The 21,697-nt window shown below is 40.3% G+C and overlaps 1 protein-coding gene across 3 annotated transcripts in view; it reads left to right on the top strand.

The window, feature by feature from the left end:
- Nucleotides 1-21,697, top strand: part of LOC127354969 (endonuclease V-like) — a 60,003-nt gene that overhangs the window by 8,270 nt on the left and 30,036 nt on the right. For all 3 annotated transcript variants that reach the window (XM_051385375.1, XM_051385372.1, XM_051385373.1), the window contains 3 exons: nucleotides 265-377; nucleotides 7,264-7,332; nucleotides 7,509-7,637. In XM_051385375.1, the coding sequence (XP_051241335.1) occupies nucleotides 265-377; nucleotides 7,264-7,332; nucleotides 7,509-7,637 (311 nt within the window). The remainder of the gene's footprint in view (nucleotides 1-264; nucleotides 378-7,263; nucleotides 7,333-7,508; nucleotides 7,638-21,697) is intronic.

Below are 21,697 nucleotides of genomic sequence, written 5' to 3'. Positions count from 1 at the left end.
CAAAATTTTTTTCATGGCAAGAAAAGTAATTATTAACATTAATAACGGCTGCATTCCTCATCAGATATATGACATATTGATATTGCTATAATGATGCACATAATATCACGGAAATCTACAGACCAGGTACACCAGTGTCTCTTTTATGTGTGTTAGGCTGTCATCATGCAGTCACAAGATATTGATTTATTATGTTCACAAAGTCAATACTATTGAGCTTGGTTTCGGTCTAGATTTGACATTGTCACCGTTTGGACCCTGCAGAGTTCGGCCTGGCGTGTCATCTCGGAGTGCTGTCAGGGCTGCCATGTGTGGGCGTGGCCAAGAACCTGCTGCAGGTGCAGGGTGTGTACAAGAATGATGAGCACCAGTCACAGGTGAGACTTAAATTTAGACCTTCTAGCCCGACTAAATGGAACTCGTGAGCTCGTTACAACGTGGGAGTTGTGTACACAAACTCGTAAACTTGTGAGCTTTCAGAAAATTTCCACTCTGGAGGTTGTGAATAGCACAAGAGGGGGGGCTTCACATTCCCCATTTGAAGGCTGAGCTCACAGGTTTTTCTTTACACACTTGACAAAGTTGTACATCTGTTTTTTTTCCCTTCTGTGCTGTACAACTTTGTCACTCTGTGGTTCTGCTTACAGAATGTATGCAAGACTGTAATATAAAACGTTAAAAGATGATGAAAAGCTGATGTACTACGTCACGTTTGGTGTTCTTTGTTGCTGCGTACACATTCTGTTTCTGTAAAAGAGCTGTCACCCTTCACAAGAGTCAATAGATGAATTATTCAAGTTAAGTTATCAAAGTGTAATCACTTTTTCTGTTGTTTATTGCTCACTGCATTCTAAAAAAAAGCAAAGAAATGTCAGAGAGGGACGAAGCAAAGGACAGAATCCTCAATTACTTTTGAATGTGAGTGCGTGTGCGTGCGTGGAACTCACACTAACACTTCTACTTGTGCGCGCATTTGAGTGTGTGTGTGATTGTGTGTTCTGTTTTGACAGTATGACTTTTATTGCAAGCCAAGGCCTCCTTGTGTAGCTAATGCTAATGTGACTTTTTGAATACAAATCAAGCTGGAACAAATACCTATTGGTCAAAGTATACCTGTGGGACAGCAAAAACTGGATTTCATTAATATTCAAATGTTCACTTTGTTTCAGTCTGGAGCCTCAGTGACCTATTTAAGAAAGAATAAAAACAAGTTAAAGTTAAATGTGCCCGATGAACAGGCATCTGGCTAGAGTCTAAAGTAAGAGAATGGACAGAGTATATTAACTATTTTTCTAATTTGCAGGTAAGGAGAAGTTTTGGCATCTTGTGCTTCATTTGCTGCTTTGATCTTTGATGTGAGAAGGTTTAGACTGTCACACTTTCTATTTCTGCTAAGGATTTCTATTAAAAAATTGGACATTTGCATACATATGGACTGTAGATACATTTACACACGCTATGTTGTCAATGCATCTGTCATCCCTCTGGAAAATAGTTCAGACGTCAGACAGATCTTCAGTGTTTGGGATGCGCAACCTGAAGCAAACCAGAAAATGGAAAAATAGAAAGGGCATGAACCCAGCTTTTTCCCTTTTGCTCTGATGTGTCAGTGATAATAACTGACCTCAAGTGCTTTCCCTGAGGAAAATATCATCGTGCAAGTTCTGGCATACAAATCATGTGGATCTGAGTAGTGACAGGCATTTGCTGTAGTGCAGATGACAAGTGCTACTCAAAAGTTTCAAAGGGAACCAGCATGGATGACTCTAGCAATCATCCAATCCACTGCTAACTCAATTAGCAGGCAAAAGACTCTCTGCTCATAACCCCAGCGGTCTTCATGTAGTAGTGTAACATGCTAATTCAATTCTCTATAGGAGTGTATCCATCTCCCTCAATTTGGGCTGGTGGCTTTGGCGTCAGAAAGTGTTGGTTTGTCTCTGCCGTGGGGAGGAACCTGATCTCTTTGTTTACACAGAACATGGTCACCTCTGAGGAAGCAGTCTCACATATCTACTGATACTATCTCTGTGCCAAAATCCTGGTGGCTTGGACATGTTCATTTTAAGTATCAGGTACTATGCAATAGCATTACACTCCCATGTTGCATCTTTGGACTCGAGCTCTTAGCTTTCGATCAGTTGCTGTGCATGAAATTTTAGAACTCCCTTCCCGTCCATATTGATGTAATTGCCACTCTCTGGGGCTTCGTCTAATTTGTCTACAGGCACGCACAGAATTGCGACGCCTCAAGTCAACACCAGCTTCGGCGTATGAGCGCTTGGTGGGAAATTAGCTGTGAAGTAATCCGTGAAACACAAGCCATATCAGGCTCCCCACCAAATTTCAGAAAATTAGATGTTAAGAAATAAGATTAGCCATGACCGGATCTACACGCGCACCAGCACGTACCACTGACAAGTGATATGCTGCCATACTCAATTAGATGTCAGAAAGAGTTTCCAGAAACACACTGAGAGTTTTCAAAAACCAATATGCAGTCTGAGAGGTGTCTCTGAAGGTTACAGAGAGAACTTTCTCTCAGTAGCTGTAATTAAATGTGTGTGCCTCCAGAGTAAAGCTGTGTGTGTGTGTGTGTGTGTGTGTGTGTGTGTGTGTGTGTGTGTGTGTGTGTGTCTTTATGAGACACAGGTGCACAGATCCTTGAAGGTATTCATGTAACAAAAACAATTTCAAGCTCAAGTATTATGTACTGTACATGGATCAGCCATAACATTATGACCACCTGGGCACCCTGGTGGTACAGAGCTGGAGTCGGTGAGCGTTAGAGGTTAGCAGTGAAACAGCTGGCCACAGCAACTTCAGTCTTTCCATCACAGAAAGGTAAGCAGGTGTAGTGCAATTGTGACTGTACACCAATATAAACCAATATAAAACATGTGCTTATACTAATTAACTTTCTTTAAGTGAATCTATATCAATGTCATATCTGTATTTTGAGTACGTATCTGGAGTCATGATGTGGTTAGTCTAGCTTTAGCATAAAGGTTAAAGAGAGACAACACGTTTGCCACCTTTTTCACTTTCTTTTTTGTTTGTGACCGATTAAACAAACAACAGTCAACATACTCATTTGTGACCCGTGTTGGTAGGCGTATATTCCAGACAGGGTCACACTAGCTGTTACTCCCTGCTTCCAGTCCTTATGCTAAGCTAGGCCAACCACATTTTAATTCAAGAACTCATCCTGTTATTCAGAAGTGGGAATAAGCATGGTTAGCTCCAGTGCTAGCCTTGTAGTCACATCATTTAAAGAGCTTTAGAAGAGGGGTCAGGGGCACCCAACCTGTGGCCCTTAAATGCCTTTCATCCCCTCTCTCTCTTCCACTTTGGCCCAATCCAACCCAACCCGGTATTTGACGACCTGAGAATCAGCAATCTTCCTCCAGAATTACTGATCTAACCTTTAATTAGCTAATTTTGCAGTGTTAAGGATTTGGAACAGTTCATTTAAATCAAACAAACTGTGTATAACTACTTTTAAATTAACTGAATCGATTGTACTCAGTGTTTCCTCTATGTTGATTTTGGAGCGGCGGCCCGCCACTGTTAAATTTCTGCCGCCACGGTATCAGAAATGGGGCAGACACACAATGTAGTCACGGTTGCCTTTTAAATGATCCTGCCGACATAATGCACCCCCGTTGGCTGCCGCTCACATTGCAATTTAACAACAAGTGGAACTTGTTCGGACAGGCCTGCCCCCACTGCTAAAAAAATCCTAGAGGAAACACTGGTACTAGTGATAAAATTGAATTTTATTTAGATGTAGCTGCCAGCGATGGAGGCTTTGCCACCCCCCTTTTTTTTTTTTTTTTAACCAAGTGGGAGATATCGAAGCTGTCAGAAATTCCAGATATTTCTGACTCAGAACTACAACCTTCAGACTTACATGAACAGTTTTAATGACTTGGTTACTTTAAATTATGGTCTATCTCATGAAATTAATATGGCGACATAAGAGTGTTATCAATCTCATCTCACTCCCAGAAATAAAAAGAATAACCGTATTTCCCAAAAAGTTGAAGCATTCCTTAAAATCAATAAAGAATGAAGTTGTAGTTTGAGAAATCTCAGTTGTTCCAGTGCTGGAAAACAGTCTATAAACAACAACAACAACAACAACAACAACAACAACAACAACAACAACAACAACCTTTGAGTATGTACAGTCCCCTCAATGGCCAGTGTGTCCATTAAAAGCTGTATTTATCCTTTAGGAGTGTCCTTGAACACACAGGCCATCTCTACCTGCTCCTCTACATTAGGTGTAGCTTAATGCCCAGAAGATGTAAATGTAATGCGTCTGTGCTTGAATAGAGGCAGAGGAGTGCTGTGTGTTTTTATCTGCGTTGAGTCTGAAACAAAACAAAAAGGATGAAAGAGGATATTCTTTCTCCATGTCCTCCATACACTTTGGGAAAATGATGTCCTTGTTGTTGAAGCTCCTTGCTGCTCAGCGTCCTTCAGATCTTACGTCCTCTGTATTTGTCTTTCTCTCCTCTCTCTCTCTCTCCCCCTATTCCACTCTTCACCTCCAGTGTTTCCCTCCTTTTCTCCCACTCCATCCCCTTTCTCCCTCTCACTTTATCTTTCTCCCATCATCTTATCTTTTTCTTTTTCTCTTCTTCTTTTTCTCTTTGTCTCCCTCTCACTGATAGCCTGGCTGTAACTCAAACTAGTGTGTTATTGATGACTTGCTCTGTCTTTCTGACTTCTGTTCTGGCTTCAGGCCTGCTCTCTCTCTCTCTCTCTCTCTCTCGCATACACAAACACACACACACACACACACACACACACACACACACACACACACACACACACACAGTGTTGGCCTCATCCCAGCTGGGATCGGAGGCCCTGTGCTGCCCCTCCTGTCTCCCCGCTGGCTGCTTGCTGTAATCAGTCATAGTAGAGCAGACACTCCATCCATCATGGAGGCTAAGCTCCCTTCATCGCTCTGGCCCGTAACCCACAGCACACCTGTCAACAGCAGCCCACATCAGTACATCTGACTTTGCACCGTCTCTTTGACTATGAGACCAAAACTTTAGTTCCTATAGAAAAAAATGAATAGGTCTTCTTTAAAAAATGCCTAAAATGTAACCCTGAGTTCATCATCCACTGATCACACATTTGAACTATCTTCCAGGTTTAGTCTAATTTTGGTCTTTCCAGTTTTTATTAAATAGCAAATAGTGACATCAAGTATCATTTGACTTATTTATGACTGGGTTATTTGTTTTTAGAATAAACTAATATGAAGCCACTAAGGACTCATTATTGCACCGGGTGTGATTTTCTCAGGAATGTTCAAATACCCAGAGAGGATCAAGTCTGTGTTTTTTCTTTTTGTTGTTTTTTTATTACGAGGGTCTATGAGTTAATTGGCTTTTAGCATCAGTAGAAACAATACACAGTAGAATGGGTCGAATGTTATATTTATATTTACTGAAATGTGGATTCACTGACACATTGAAATAACAGCTCTTTACCACTGACTGTGGCACACCTTAGTTTTCATGAGCTACATGATCCAAATACTGAAGGTCCTGATCAGGGGCATGAATATAGACAGTGCAGTTGCACTGGGGCCTGTGAGGTGTGTGGGTTGGGGGCCGTAGAGAGAGAATGCCCTCCAAAAACAGGTAGAGAACAGGTCCTTGCAAGTGAAAAATGCCTTAAATTAAAAATGGTGCCATTTGCTATATCAAATAGGGTAAACTAGTCATAACCAAAATTATATGCTTATTCTACATAAACTATAAAAACTATTCAACTAAATGAATAATTTCTTATTTTCTTTCATATTTTTGTCATATACTTGCATGCAATGGTGGTTGCTAGGTAATATGTTGATGTTCAATGTTTGATCATGTGGTGAGATGATACGATATATGGTAGCCAGGCCCGGTCATTGTAGTGTGCACTGGGGCCCATTGCAACTACCTTACAGTCCTCATTCAAACTGTTAATCCTTTGATTTTGAACAGACTTGAAATCGATCGCTGTTGCATGGATGTTACTTTGCACAAGTGGTTGTTGTTATTCATGTTATTCAGTCTTTAAAATGGGTCAGGGAAACAATATTTACATACACATTTTTTTTCCAGGTACAATAGGGTCACATTTTGTGATTGTCTCTGTCAGAAACTGTGGCCTTCATCCTGCCGTGCTTCTGTCGACCTGTGCCTGAAATATCTGCATCTAATAATGATCAGATACTTGACATTTCTCTCACCTTCTTTAAAGCCTGAATAACACCAAAGAAAATGATCAAGGGTCGACAGAAGCGCAGCAGAACGAGAGCCACAGTTTCTGACACAGACCATCAGAAAACGTGACCCTACCTGGAACAAAAATATGCAGCATCTAAACGTTGTCAGACACTTGGCCTTTCTCTCACGTGTAGAGTGTTACTGTCATACAGGAGAATGGGCGGCAGCACAACAGGCTGAGGCAGGAAAAGCACAGGAAAGTAGAGAAAGGATTGTTCTTTTGATCTGCTTTAATTCAGCTGTTAGCGATCCTTCAAAATATGCCCAGATCGGCCCCAATATGATATATATCAGGTTATCTCTAACTGTCCTCGCACAGTCCCTCCGTCAGTGTGGGTTGTAATGATAAACTAATCTCTACCCCACTACTGATTTTAATTTAAAGTCATGGGTTTGGGTTGGATAATAATAATGTGTTTGGGTAAAAAATACAAAATCTCTGCATTAGTCATACACAGGACTGTTGGAATAAACAGTTAGTGTTAATTAGTGATTATAAAACGTTTCCTAAGCTCCGTCAGGTTACACAAAAACCTTAGAAAAATGTGTCATGCACAAAATCAAAGTTTTGAAAATTTCCCTCATTATGAAATATTATTGATAATCATGCTTTTGAGTTATTTTGTTCTGATTAGGGGTACAGCTGGTTTATTCATAGTTTTTAAAAAAAAATGATCTTCCTTAATGTATCTGAATATGAAGATACTATTAGTATCGTTTCAATCAAGAGCTTAATTTGCCATCCTTTAAAGAATTCTATAGTTTGTTCTAAATGTGTAGTTTTGAAACATACCATAGCTCCAAATATATGGACATGAAAGTCAAGTCACCCAGAGTTTTCAAGAATAATACACGAGTGTGAATCCTCCACAGCAGGTTAATAGTTTGTTTCAGTGCACTGCTATTTGTATTGGCATTCTGTACATCTTTTTTGACTTTGATTTTTGTTTCTTTGCCTCCGCAGATAGCTGCTCTGCAGAAAGGAGGAGACAGCTTCCCACTCACAGCCGCCTCAGGCAAAGTGCTCGGAAAGGTGCGGCAAAGGACAGACACACAAAAAATAGAAACAAGTGCTTTTATCAAAAGCTGTTGTTGTGTTGCTGCCGACTTCAAAGAACACCCACCCTGCTAAAAGTCAAACTCGACAAAATGTGTACGACGATAACAATCACAGAGAGAGTTACTAGAGACATTTGTCTTTGTGTCCAGGCATTGAGAAGCTCCGACAAGAGCTCCAAGCCAGTGTATGTGTCCATTGGCCACAAGATCAGTGTGGACACAGCTGTACGCCTCACGCACACCTGCTGCCGCTACCGGGTCCCAGAGCCCATCAGACAGGTACACACACACAAAAACACACACACACACACACACACACACACACACACACACACACACACACACACTCAATCAACAGTTAGTTCACCAATCAGGGACGGGGCTACCCGTCCTGCAGAAAAGGCAGAGCAAGAAGCAAACGATTCGGTGGTCAGATGAAACAAGCATTGAACTGAGCTCATCGCTTGTGTAACAGTGTGCTGCTGTGAAGCGAGGAGGTGTGAGCATCATGCTGTGTGGTGCTTTTGAGCAGCAGGGCCTGGGAAACTTGTCAAAATGGAGGGAACAATGTATGCAGCCAAACGATGCAAACAGTTTCAGACATTAATACAATGGTAATTGTCAGAGCCTGGTCCTGCAGAGCTGCAGTGTGACAGTGGAGATGTATTTTAGCTCCGAGGCAGACAAACAATCCTTTTGTCTGCCTCGGAGCATATTACCCATGCTGTTGCTGCTGCTGTTATCCTAAAAATGTGTTTGCACTGACAACATTGGGAAGGTGTGTACTCGCTTACTGAGAAAATCTTGCGGGTCACATATTTTTATTTCTTTTAATTTACATACAGTTATTTTGAGCAAGATGATGACAGCTGCCAAATCTCCATTTATACATTTTCCATAAATATTGGTCAGTATGTATCAGCTGTATTTCTTTAGGCCCATCTATAAGCCAAATGTTGGTGAATAGATGCAGGATAACAGAGGCCTTGTTCTGGTGGGATGATTCATGTTTCAGCAGGATAGTGACAGTAAGCAAGCAGCACTTGAATACCTTAAACAACAAGGATGGTAGTCATTCAGATTTTCAAATCTATGATACATGCAAGTGACTCATTAAAGGAAAAAGCTATATGAATGAACATAACATATACATAGTGAGTGGTCTGATGAGTATGAAGATGATGTGAATCAGAAGCTATGGCCTTCACTGAATACCCATGGGAGATTTTGGAGTGACATGTTTGACAACACCCTCCACCACCATCATCAGAACAGCAAAATAAAGGTATATCTTTAGGAAGAATGGTGTTCATCCCTCCAATAGATACTTCAATGACAAGGAACATTGAAGCTGTTCTGGAGGCTTGTCCTGAAACAACACTTTATGGATCCTAAATTCCTACTAATTAAAAAAACTGTGGATTCATTTGAATCATGTAGCTTTCAAAAGTTCAATTGGGTGTGTATGGGTGGGTAAAATATTGATTCCTGGTGTAACATGTTACAGTAACATGGTCTATTCAGACTGCAGCAGCACAAAAGGTCCAGTGTGTAACATTCAGGCAGATCTATTGTCAGAAAAGGAATATAATATTCATAGGTATGTTTTCATTAGTTTATAATCACCTGAAAATCAGAATCATTGTGATTTTGTTATCTTAGAATGAGCAGTTTTTATATACAGAGGGACTATGTCCTCTTCTGCGGAGTCCGCCATGTTGAACCGCCATGTTTCTACAGTAGCCAAGAACGGACAAACTAAACGCTGGCTCCTACATGCTTTGAAGAGCTTTATTCAAATGGTTGCAATCTGCAACTTGCCACTAAATCCTGAGACTTAATAAAACAGGGCATAGAAACAGATGGATTTCTCTGCGAAATGATGAAACCCTGTCTTGGGTAAAGTCATGAAACTCCTGTCAAGAAGTAGTTTGACAAGTTATGCACACAGTCTGCCTTTCTTCAATGTATTGAGTGTTTGATTTAAGAATTCTAATGCCTGGAGTTGGCAGAATTGCCTATGTTACTAAGTATACTAAACTAAAATTGAAACTATTCTGTTCACCATATCAGTAAGATACCCGTTATGGTTTGCCTGTTTACTGAGAGTATTTTGGTGTGACAGCTCCAACAGTTCTGTCGTTCTCTCACACCAACAGCTGCCTCAGGGTCTTTATGCAACTCACTGTCCAGGTGACCATCCTCTGTTGCACCCAACAGTGTAACATCACCTACACTATAATGGAATGGAATTAAAGCATGGACCACTTCACTTTAGCAACTAGCAAGACATTTTTTGGTACATAACTTCATGTCAAACCATTCTTTCTGGCAAGGGACGGCTCAGTGATGATGCAGTGTTGGCAGCTTATTTTGTAGGCTTTTTTTGTTATGTTTCTGTCTGCTGATTTTTGACCACCGCACTGTATAGTTTCTCTGTTTGCTTTTGGGTGATATTTCAGTGAATGAAACAAATGAAGCAAATCAGGTAGCCTCATAAAGCAATTTGGTAACGGCAGTAATGCTGATGACCAGATCACACAAATGCGCACATAAACTCATCTTATTCAACAAGTTGAAATGAGCGAAGAGTACTTCACCGCTTTAGCATTGCACGACTATTAGATTGTCGGACTTATGATGGACAGAAAACAGTGAGATTTAGGATGAGAATACAAATATAAGGTACATGTGTAACTGTTAATGCCATTTTTTGGCCACTAGTGTCAAATGAGTTATAGTTTTGATAGTATTTTGAATTTGAATTCTTTAAAATCTATCTTTTATCTTTCGAGATCCCCATTCTCAGAAACATCATCATTACCAGTCATTTTAATCCCCCAGGCTCTTTTTCTTGCTGCCACTAGGTTGTGCTGTGCTTCTGCTGTTCAGCTTTCCACTGCACAGAAAACATACATTCACACACATGCACACTCACACACACATACACAACTCAAAAACAGTTTTTCTCCAGGGGAGCTGCAGTAGCAGCGGCTAACTCATCCCCCTCCTGTGTGTGTGTTTATTTCATCAAAGTGTGAATGTGATGTGTTTAGCTTGTGGGTGGAAAGAGAGAGGGAGGAGGGGGGCGGCTCCGTCAGGGACTAAACGTGGACATCAGAGAGAACTAGGGACACTCTCACCTTCCTCTGTCCAATCACTGGCACCTCTGTCTTCATCTTCCTCTCTATCCGACTGTTTCCCTCTCTCTCTCTGACTTCCACAGTCCCTTTTTTGTGTGTTCTCTCTTACTCTCTCTCCCTCGGATATTTTATATTCTCTCTATTGCTGACATCACAGAAAAAAACCCTCACAGATCCAGTTCTGGTGAGTGCCATGTTCGGAGTTGAACTCTGTGTTTTTTTCGAGGCCAGCGCAAGATTCACGTCCCTCAGGCCTGTAAAACCTCAGTCACAACTTGTGGAGGGAAAAATCAAAAAGCTGTCAATCTGACAGGAAGACTGCCTGAATTACATAACAGTCATCTTTTTGAAGTTTGGAGATGCAAGAAGGCGAGCTGCAGTATTCTGCCGCTCTGTCCAGGCACTCATTATGAGGGCAGACACACACATATACAGACCTACAGACAGCAGTAGAAAGCACACACGCACATGGAATATAAACATAGAAAACATAGAATAAACATAGAAACATGTGAAATGGATTTATCTGCGTGTGTGCAGACCCTTTCGCACATTTTGGACAGTTGGACTCGGGTCTCTCTGACAGACATTGGGCACACACACCCACACACACACACACACAGAGGACGGTTGGTTTTTGGGACTACTAGAGCCTTAGAAAATAACCCTAATGATGTCAACATCTCAGGTTGTGCTTGGAGAATACACATTTCTAACACAAGGCCTGCATAAACTTTGGACGTGGAGTTTGAAAGACACAGCAGGGAGGGTCTAATGATAAAAAAAATGCTTCGTTTTCCTTTCCAAGTATTCTAATTGTCTCTGTGAGCCACTGCTGCAGCTGCTATTGTTGTCCAGGCTGGTACACTTTATGTACAGATGGGTGACCATTTAAAGGAAAAACCAACACAAACCTCCTAGTCTCTGGAACCTTCTCCTCTCCCCAATGGGGGTTCGATTGATTCACATCATTCTCATTCTCATCAAACCATTCAATGACATCATGTCCTGTTTGAAAGCATCTGCATTTGCCACATTTCTCCATTTATTAATTCAAATTTTTCCTTTAACTTGTCACCTGTCTGTAAGTGTAATATTAAGTTTAATTAATAGGTGTGTCCACTAAAAAAGTCTGACTATGGAAAAAAAATACTTAATTAATGACATTTCATCCTCAGACCTTCATATGACCATTCATATAATGTTTGTATATGGTACCAGTTCTGTTTGTCTATATGAATTTCACCTAATGAGGGTGGGAAGACCGAACGTTGCTAATAAAGTGATACGATCTTTTTTTGTTCTATTCATATAACAAAATATAAAATAAATTGGAAATAAGCTACAAATCTCTCATGTTTGGGAAACAGAAGAAAAAGTGATAAACTTGTTAATCCATCATCAACATTGTTTAATCGATCAGCTAATAAATCAATTGACTAATTGTCACTTCTTCCGGAGAAGGACAACTAAATATTCACTGAGGTCATTAATTACATTTCAGTTGAAAACTGGATTTTGCAGAAGGTACAAATTATCTTTTGGATTACTTAAAGTTTAGATACTCTTTCATGACTTCAGAGGTGAAATGATCTGCTGCTGCTTCTTCACAGTGTCACAGCAGCTGGGTTTTCATATTCCAAACACTAAGTACTCTTCCGTTTCTTTTTCCCCGTCTTCTCCAGCCCTCTCTACATCTAATAAGATCCTCTCACTTTACATCATGACTGAAATAAACTCCTCCTTCCACAGCTTGAGGGATTCAGAGAGAGACAGATGAAAGGGAAAGATGACATCATGGTTGGATTCTGCAGTGAAGGCTCATGTGTGAAAGCACTGCAGCAGAATCTTATACACCACGACCTCAAACTAATTCACGCCCCATCTCGGTCGTGCTCCCTCACACCATTAAATTCTCACACTCCTTCTGTATCCCCCGCTTCACCTAATAAAGCCTAAGAAAACATGTGATGGGAAGTAGAAGGCAAGCAAACACCTGCCTCCACTCATCCTCTGCTTTTCTACTCTGCGGTCAATGTGACAGTGAGAGAGTGACGGGCAGAGGTCAGAGAGAGGAAGCTGACACATCTGAGGGATGTTGCATTAGTGGGCCCTCCAGTCCCTGTAGAGGCACACTGTGAGCTTTGGTTTATTGTCTCATAGAAAGTAACATCTCAAAACATGGCAGTAACTCATAGTTATCTAGTGCTTTCAGTGGCATGCTGCCGTTGCCTGAGGTGGGGCTGACTCTTGTGTTGGCGTGTTAATGCTGATTAGCCGAGTTGACGTCAATCTTGAAGTCCTATTATAATACATAACTTCATAATTGCACATTTACAAGCCTCAAAATAGTAAAGGATAATAATTGGTGTCAGCTTTGTTTAGATCTGTTTTGGGGATTAATGTTTATACACTTTTTTTCTTACCTTTAATTTATTAGGGTAATGTTGTTGGCTGAGTATGTGGGCTCTTCCTCCACGGCTGCCATTGTGGATTCTGTGTGGAAAACGATGACGCGCATTCACAGGTTTTTATCATGTCTGAACACAGTGTAGAAACATAGTAGAAAAAAGTCATGCAGGTGACTCAGGTGTGCTAAAGCTCCACTGTTTAATTGCAGTTCTGTACTGCGTGGCGCTACTGTTGTTATAAAATGGGATATTTAACCTCTGTAACAAATGTGCTGCTCGATTAGGAAGCAGTGGCACTCGAACATAGAGTGTCAAATATGTGGCATTTCTGGATGATCAGACATTACAAGGTTGTCATTGGTGTCATCTTTTTTCAGGGCAAGTCTGTAATTTCCTAATAATTTCCCAGGAAGCTTCCTGGAAAGAACTGTGTAATTTGGGACCAATTATTGGTAAAACAACTCAACATTTATGAAGAATAAAGTTTGCAATAATAAATGAAGTATGAATTACTTTTGACTTGGGTTGAAATGGAGCAAGTCTTTTAAGGAAATTCTTCTCAATCAAAGTGAAAAAACTCACAAGCATCACAGCAGTTCCTTCTATACTGTCCGCATAGAGGCTGGATAAATTATCTGGAAGTTGATGAACTTTTGCTTTAATAAAATGTTCTTTGGTCAGTGTAGAGTTCATGCAGCTATAATTGATTGATTTTTTAAAGCACTTTTCAAGACAAAATGCCAAATATTGTCTGGTTTTGGATCATTTGTTGGACAGAACAAGACCTATGAAGAAGACACAATGTTGAGCCAAGAGAAACTGACACTGACACTATTTTCTGACATTTTACAGACTTAATTGGTTAAGTAAATAATTTATGATTAATGTTGCCATTATTACTTATTTACTTTTTGTCCTTTTCCAACCATTAGATTTTTTTACCTTATTGGCTACATGGAAAACTGTGTGTCCTTTAACTGTTGTGATGCCTGTTCATATACCAGATGAAGATCATGTAGACTTCATGAGTAGATATAGTGGGAAGTGTTTTCACTTTTATTCAAGTTGTGCTGCTCTAGACCTGTCACACATTCAGTTGTGCAGAAATATAATATATCAAATATACTGTAGTTCTTTTAAAGACGTTCCTCTGGAAATCTAATCTAACTAAACTACAACAACAGTCACAGAACTCTTTATTTTCCCTTTTAAGTAGCAGATTTCATACTTTTTACAGGAAACTTTTAATAATTAATAGTAGTTAGTTAATAAATTTAACAACAGAGCGTAACTCTTTCACTTTTCCATCCTTCATGTTCAACTTTGAAACTTGCAGCCCTGCAGTCAGAAGCTCACTCTTCAGACCTCTCTGCTCAGACCTATTGCACACAGATACACAAAACATGTCTACACACAGTCCATCCACAGACACACATAAAAGCATGTACACATTGCCACAAGACTGTACACACACACACACACACACACACACACTCTCTCTCTCTCCTGCTCCTTCCTTCCTCTCCTTTGGCAGTCAGTTAAAAGCGCTAATGGACAGCAGTGGAACTGAAACCTAATTCTCTCTAAGCTAATGTTCCCTGACAAACACACTGCTACTCTGTCAACCCTGCTCACTTGGAATTAGCAGGCCTGTCTGTTGGCTCGTTAGCAAACTGGTACAAAAAAATAAGGAAAAGAGAGTGGCTGTAATGGCATGCAGATTAAAGCCCGATAAACCTAGCAGCTTCAGATACCTCCTCCTTTTTAATCATTACAATGAAAACAAGTATTACATTATAGAAGACAATGGCAAGAAAAGAAAAGTTATTTTTAATCCCAAAATATGAGGCATTAAATATATATATATATATATATGACCTTATTGTCCTCAGTATTTACATACCAGCTCAAAGCTGCTGTCTATTGTCAATGGTTTTTGGAACAGTTCCAGTTGCTCAAAGGAGATCTGCCAGCTGCTGTTCAGGATCATCTGGATTGGTCTGATTACTTCTAATGTGTCCTTCTAGTCTGTTTCAGTAATGTATCAAACAGGGCTCTCCACATCAGAAATGAAACCTTAAACTCTAGCATCAGCTCATAAAACCCCCTCTGCTCCGGACACGTCATCATCACTAATAAAGGAAAAAATAACACAATTTTCCTCCTACAAATGAAACATTGAATTTATAAACAATGTAACACATCCTTGTTCAGTTTGATACACTCAAAAGGTTTTGCTGCAATAGACGTACTTCATCTGATGTGACCACTATGTTATGGCTGCCGGTGTTAATACTTTAGATCGATATTGCTCTGTAACTGACATCCCTTGTCAGTGAGTTTGCCGGCTTTACACTTGTTTTAACTTGTGCCACTGTTCTGCTGTGTGTTAGCGAGTCGTAGATAAATATTTAATTTGTGAGTGGTCTTATGTCAAAAGTAAAACAAGGCGTAAACAGTGTACCTCACCAAGAGACCTTTTTGTTGTTTCCTGTTTGTAGTCTGACTCCACTCCCTCCGTCTCGTGTCTTAATAATGATGTCTTAAAGGCAAGTCATTAAAGACAATCTTGGAAAACAAAATGGGCACGGGCCATGTCAGTGGAACCCTACCCCCCACCATTACATTTCCTGTCTGCCTCTCTACTGTGTAACAAAACTAAAAGCAAAAATATGCCTCAAAAAATGTCAAATAAAAACAAACCTTGTCGAATAAAGAGGACATTTGACGTGCCGTTATCATCTAATTGCTACTTGGCTTGCTGTTTAGCAAAAATTTAAAAAACTCGGTGCGCAAGGTTTCTGTCCTTAACTATGTTTGAATGCTTTCATTTCGGCAGACAGATGACAAGGCAACATATTTGTGTACATTGTTGTGTCATGTGTATAGTCCTGTGCTTCATCTGGTCCATCGGTCATTATATCCTGGCTGAAATCCATTACTCTACCCTCCTCTTCCTCCTCCTTCACACACTGATGGGAAGACATCCACTAGTAATGGGACTCTGAGGAGCTGCCTGAGACATACAGTAACAGCCTATTTCCAGACCTCTCCTTTCTGTCTGAGTGCTTTGCACTGAGCGGAAGTCACTAATTATTTTTCCCTCCCCTTCTACAGCAGTCACCTGTACACTGCTGCCTCTCTGTGCCCATTGAGATCTGTGAAATGACTTCAAATAAAACTGTAAAAACTCACTGTGTAGCTTAAGTTTCCTCTAGCTTTGTAGCACACTGTTTCCTGGAAGTATCAGAGTGGTTTGACTTGTATTTCTGTGTAGCTGACGTTTATCCAAGGCAGCATTAAGTAAATCTCTCCGCAGAGCCACCCATGCTTCCTTCACAGTACTGTAAAGCTCTTTGGACATTGGATGTGTACACTGTCCCTGCTAAGAAGGGATAAATGTGGCTCCATGCTCTGGTCTCCATTTTGGGTTTCCATACATCCCCTCTGTGCCAGGCAGGAAAGACAGGAAATGTAAAAGCTCCACAGCTGCACTCCCATATTGCAGAAACAGATGGAATTTCAATGTGAGTGATAGGCGATGGGGAGCCTGCATGCGTAGAATAAAAGAGATTGAGGATCGTGTGTGGGTATTTGGGGAGGCCTGCAGTATGTTTGTGTGTGTTTGTTCCGAGAGGGATATTGCTGATGTGTGTTTTGTGTGCAGATATTTAAGACCAGAATATATTTGTGCGTGTAAGAAGCAGCGGTTTTTGGTTTTATTTTTGTTTGTTTGTTTGTTTGTTTGTTTTTAGCACTGCAGTCTGCAGATGCAAGAATTCATTCTGCACCCCAGCAGGTCATAACAAAATATATGTTTTTCTGTGTGTGTGTGTGTGTGTGTGTGTGTGTGTGTGTGTGTTCTCTCTTATGTCACCACAACCAGCCTGTGTGTGTCTGGTGTGTGTGGGGCTCGCTTTTGATGAGTTCCCGCTTTTTCAACTTCCTCTCACCTGCTTGTTCTCCCCGACTTTGTTCGTCCTCACTGTACTGCGTTTCCCTTCTCGCCGCCTTTTCTCATCCATCCATCCATCCATCTATCTCCACCCCCCACCCCCCACCCCCTGTCTCCACTCTCTGAATAATTCAGGCCTGCAGATCTAGTGTATTTTTGGTTGTTGTCACCTCTGCAGTAAAACAAACACAGCCCATACCAGCGAGCACACACACATACACGCTGATGCTGTGCGCCCGTGCCAGCACACACGTGCACATGCCGATTCACACAAACGAGGCACCCGACAGCTCTGTGAGACCACTGAGACTCGCTAACTACGAAGAATTATCCTTACAGGGATTTCACAACATCACTGTGCTCCACCCTGTCTCTGCTGTGCTATCCCAGCAGTGAATAATAATATGTCTCACTTTGCTGCATCTTCCACAGCTATGCAAAGTTTGACTGTAAAATAGTGTGTGAGGAAAGACATAAGATGGAAAGTAGAAACTTCCAGTGCTTGCTTTTGCTCACATGGTTCCCCCTTTACTTCTGTTGGTTTCAGGGGCGTAAAAATAGACAGTAGCAATCTAAGAAAGCTATATGACATGACAAGACATTTCTTATTGTCTGTGATATTTTTGTTATATACAGATACACTATGATGATGTACTATGTTGATGTGCAACATCAAGTCTTTATTTGATTATGTACGATGATAATATATACGGTACCTATAGGGCTCGCCATAATGAGGTGCACTGGAGTATGCCACCGATTGGTTTTCATGTATATGCTGAGTTTTGTTCTTCGGGCAGTAACTGGAATAAATGTGGGAGTCATAAGCTTCAGTTTGGTTTTATTAACTTAATCATTATTTATCTTCATCAGTACCATTGAGATCAATAATTTATCATTAAGCAAAGAGAGCAGCACATTTACATTCTACAGCAGTTCATGGCCAGTTTTAAATCTGTAGATAACACTCAGTACATTTCAGTACATAAAACCACCAGGCTCCACTACGTCCACCGGGCATCAGGCAACAAATGCTGCTTTTTTCTGCTATCATTGATTTTCTGCCGCTTGGGGGGAAGCAGAACAATCTGAAAACACAACACTGACACCACCTAACAAAATTAGTGTTAGCAAACAGTTGCTTTTTTACCCTTCCAAAGCACATTGAACAATGTCAGCATTAATTTGGTGTGTTGTTTCTGGCCATCATGACGAAACCCATGTCCAATATTCACTCCTCTTTTAGCTCTGTTTTGGTCCCCACAGCAGGAGAAAATGGTTTGGATTTAGTTGTTCCACTACGTTCACTAACTAGTTACTAAATTTCTTTGCCTTCCCATTTGGTGCTGGGCAGGTAGTGCACAGTGAGTTTGTCAGAGCATTTTTTGCTGAAAACAACTTTCTGCTACTGGAAACAAGGCTGGAGAGAGGCAGGAAAACCAAAACAATGAGCTAAAAGATGCTAAATCGCTCTATAGAGGGGAACTGCCAAGTCAGGTGATAAGTCAGACAGGGTTGTCACCACAAGAAACACCTTTAACATTACACATTTAATACATTATTTATTTAAGAATGTTGATTAGGGCAACTTTAAAAATCAATAAATCAATCAAATAAGTTGTTAAATTAACTGAGATTGAAATGAGGCCACAATGCACAATTATTTGTTTGTCATTTGTCAAGCAACAAGAATAGAAGTATACAGTCTCACTAGCAGTACTTTTAGCTAAATGCTCACTTTAACTAGTTTGACAGTGACAATGATAACATGCTAATGATTAGCTAGTATAAGGTTTGTCATTTTCACCATCTTAGGTTAGCACATTAGCAGCTTAACAATTGGAGTGGCTGATGGCAGTAGTTTTGCAGTCATAAACCACAGTATTGGACAAACTGAAATTTTGACCAACTAGAACTAGCACTAGTTGAAAGGTCAGGAGATCAACAAATTCATTAGGAATAGTGTTCTGGGGACCAAATTTCAAAATGAGCTATTTTGAAGACGTCATCTAGGGCTCTGGGAAACTATGATGGGTATTTTTCACAGTTTTCTCACATTTTGTTTTTCACATTTTATAGACAATTGATCAAATAAATGATAAACAGATTACTAAATATTGAAAACAATTGCCACACTGATAGCACACATGCATTTCCCCATTTGTTCTTTTAAAACCAAATTCTCTGTGGAGCAACTAGAAGATCACATTGACTTGACCCCGATGGCAACACAACACAATGTGTTTAGTGAAATGTGAAGGGTACAGACAAGTCTTAGTGCAAAAAGTGACAGAAAGAGAGAGAAAGAGAGGGAAACCTACACTGCCATGAAACAGTCACGCAGGACAGCTGACGGGGTAAAACATCCGTGAATACTGACACCGGTGCTCCGCCGGTGCCCCGCTGGTGCCAGCTGTAGCAGTTAGCTTGTGGAACTTTTCTGAACGTTACATTGAGGATGTGACTGATTTAAACTGGAGCTCCCCTTCAGGCCCCAAGGCAGTCTAAATGTTAATATATGTCTGTCTGACATTCTGGTGCTGCAGCCACTGGACTCTGGACATCCACCGAGAGATTGGAGGAAGGTTGGAATGAAACGAAAGAGCAGCCCTGGGGTGGATATGAGAGAGAGAGGTGTAGATGAGAGGTGAGCTAGAGCGGTGAGTTGGGAGTAGAGGAGTAAGCATAGCAGTCAGGAAGAAAAAGTTTAATGATTACAGTGATAAAAAGGATTTAGTGTAAAAAATAAAGTGAGGGAAGGTGGATTCCAGGGAGAGGGAGAATTATAAAAATGATTTGGAATCGGAAGGAGGAATATAGAAAGGAAGAAGGGCTAGAGCAAACCGGCATAGCTGCGGGGCTTAAGGGGCTTTGGGGGACTGGAGGATAAAGACCTGCTCCAGGCCATTGGACCAAAGCCAGGACTTAGGCACCTCTGCATGTGCGTGTGTGGCCTGAATGTACCAAAAGCCCCTGCGGAGAGCCAGCAATGCGCATCTGTTCACCTGTGCATTCCAACCTTGCCAGGTTGACTGTGGCCAGCGTTCTGAACTGATCCCACTTCAGCTGCAGGTTTTCTTTGCTCTGCAGTACCACAGGTGTCACATTCTTTTACCCCAGTTTACTCTTTGTCAGGTACACACAGAGCGATAATTTATGGTGTTCCAAACCACAGTGGGAAATTTTCTTTATTGCATTTTTTATAAGGTTTGTTTTGGTTCACACTGCCTAATTACAAGCCAACCAGGCGTGTGAATAAATTTTGCAGGAGTTCAGAAGTAGCTGGTTTATTGGACAGATTTTTGTCAGCCTGCCAGGTTAGAGTATGTGTTGAAAAGACGAGTCTAAACATATGGGTTTTAAGTTTTGGGCTTCTTTCTAGCAGCTGCCTCAGTTGACCTTCCCCCTTGCTTTAAAGGAACAGTTTGACATTTTGGGAAATAGGCTCATGTTGCTTTCTTGCCATGAATTCTAACAACAACAAGAATCCAATTTCTCTTTTAAAGTGTAACAGATGATAAATCAGCATGTTAATAAAAACTTCCTGCTTCAGATCCCCTCCCACAGGAGAATAGTAAAATGAGGCACGTGTAGTAAAATATTCAACATGGACAATAAACTGTTAACTAGTAACTTTAAGCTAGCAGCATTTAGCTGTTTAAAACAGTGTTGTAATAATAATTATGTTAATTATGCTAATAATAATAATAATAATAATAATTTACTTTATCCATATAGTACTTTTCAAAACAGTTACAGTTACAAGTGGCTTTATGTGGTTGAATCAGGATTAAAACATTTCAGAAAAAATACATTAAATTAAATTAAAAATGAAAAAGAAAATAGGATGGATTATGATGATAACTGAAAAAAGAGAAAGAAGAGATGCGTAAATATAAGAGAATTGTACAAAGGGGAGAGGTGAAGAGAACAAAAGGAATTTATATTGGAGATGAAGGAGAAAGTGCGTTTGAACTTTCAGATACACAGTGGACACATACTAGGTTTGGAGGCCTTTGTTGTCAGGTATTAGCAATATTTTGACAGATATTGTGAAGTTACATTAACAAGAGATTACAGGACATATGACCCAGTTACATAAGCATATTTCTAAAAGTGTTAAACTATTGCTTAACTTCAGTTGGATTTTCTAGTTAAAATTATTGAAATTCTTACAAAACTTCCAGGGTTCCTTGGATTGTTCAATATCCTAATTCTACAGTATGTATTTCCATGTAAAGGGATGTAGATGCTCTATTCAGCAATCAACTTGGGTACAGTGATTGCCTACCATCTCAAAACTCATTCAGGAAGGTGAATGTTTATGCAATTAGTGCTTTTTATTCATCAATTTAAATGTCCCCTGCTGCTGCTGCTGCTCAATGTGAATGTAAAGGAAATAACTGTCAATAAAGGATCAATTATTGCATCAATTATATTATATATAGGCCTATATAAAATGAATATCAGTTTAACCTTCAGTCCAATACATTCAGGAAAAACTAGGTAGCCTAGCCATTGAAAGATTTCCTCCAAGTGAATTATTGGTTAAATCTCTCTCTAACACATGCACACACACACACAATACATATACAATACATTTTATTTCTCAATACGCAACAATCCTATCATACGGGATTCTGGGAATTTGGTGTTCATTGTTAGTATTTGGTAAGTATACAATTTTCTTTGTGCCTGATAATGGTGTTAGATGAAAAGTCAGGGATCACAAAGGTTAAAACAACTCATCCTGAGGGAAACATGAGTGAACCAACCAGCTGGAAATTGTTACTAGCATGGCTGAAAGCTGATCCAATGACCAGCAGTACT

Source organism: Dicentrarchus labrax, unplaced genomic scaffold (assembly GCF_905237075.1).
Source record: "Dicentrarchus labrax unplaced genomic scaffold, dlabrax2021, whole genome shotgun sequence".
NCBI classification, from domain to species: domain Eukaryota; kingdom Metazoa; phylum Chordata; class Actinopteri; family Moronidae; genus Dicentrarchus; species Dicentrarchus labrax.
Note: the sequence above shows the minus strand (reverse complement) of the source record. Positions and strands in the feature narration are given on the sequence as shown.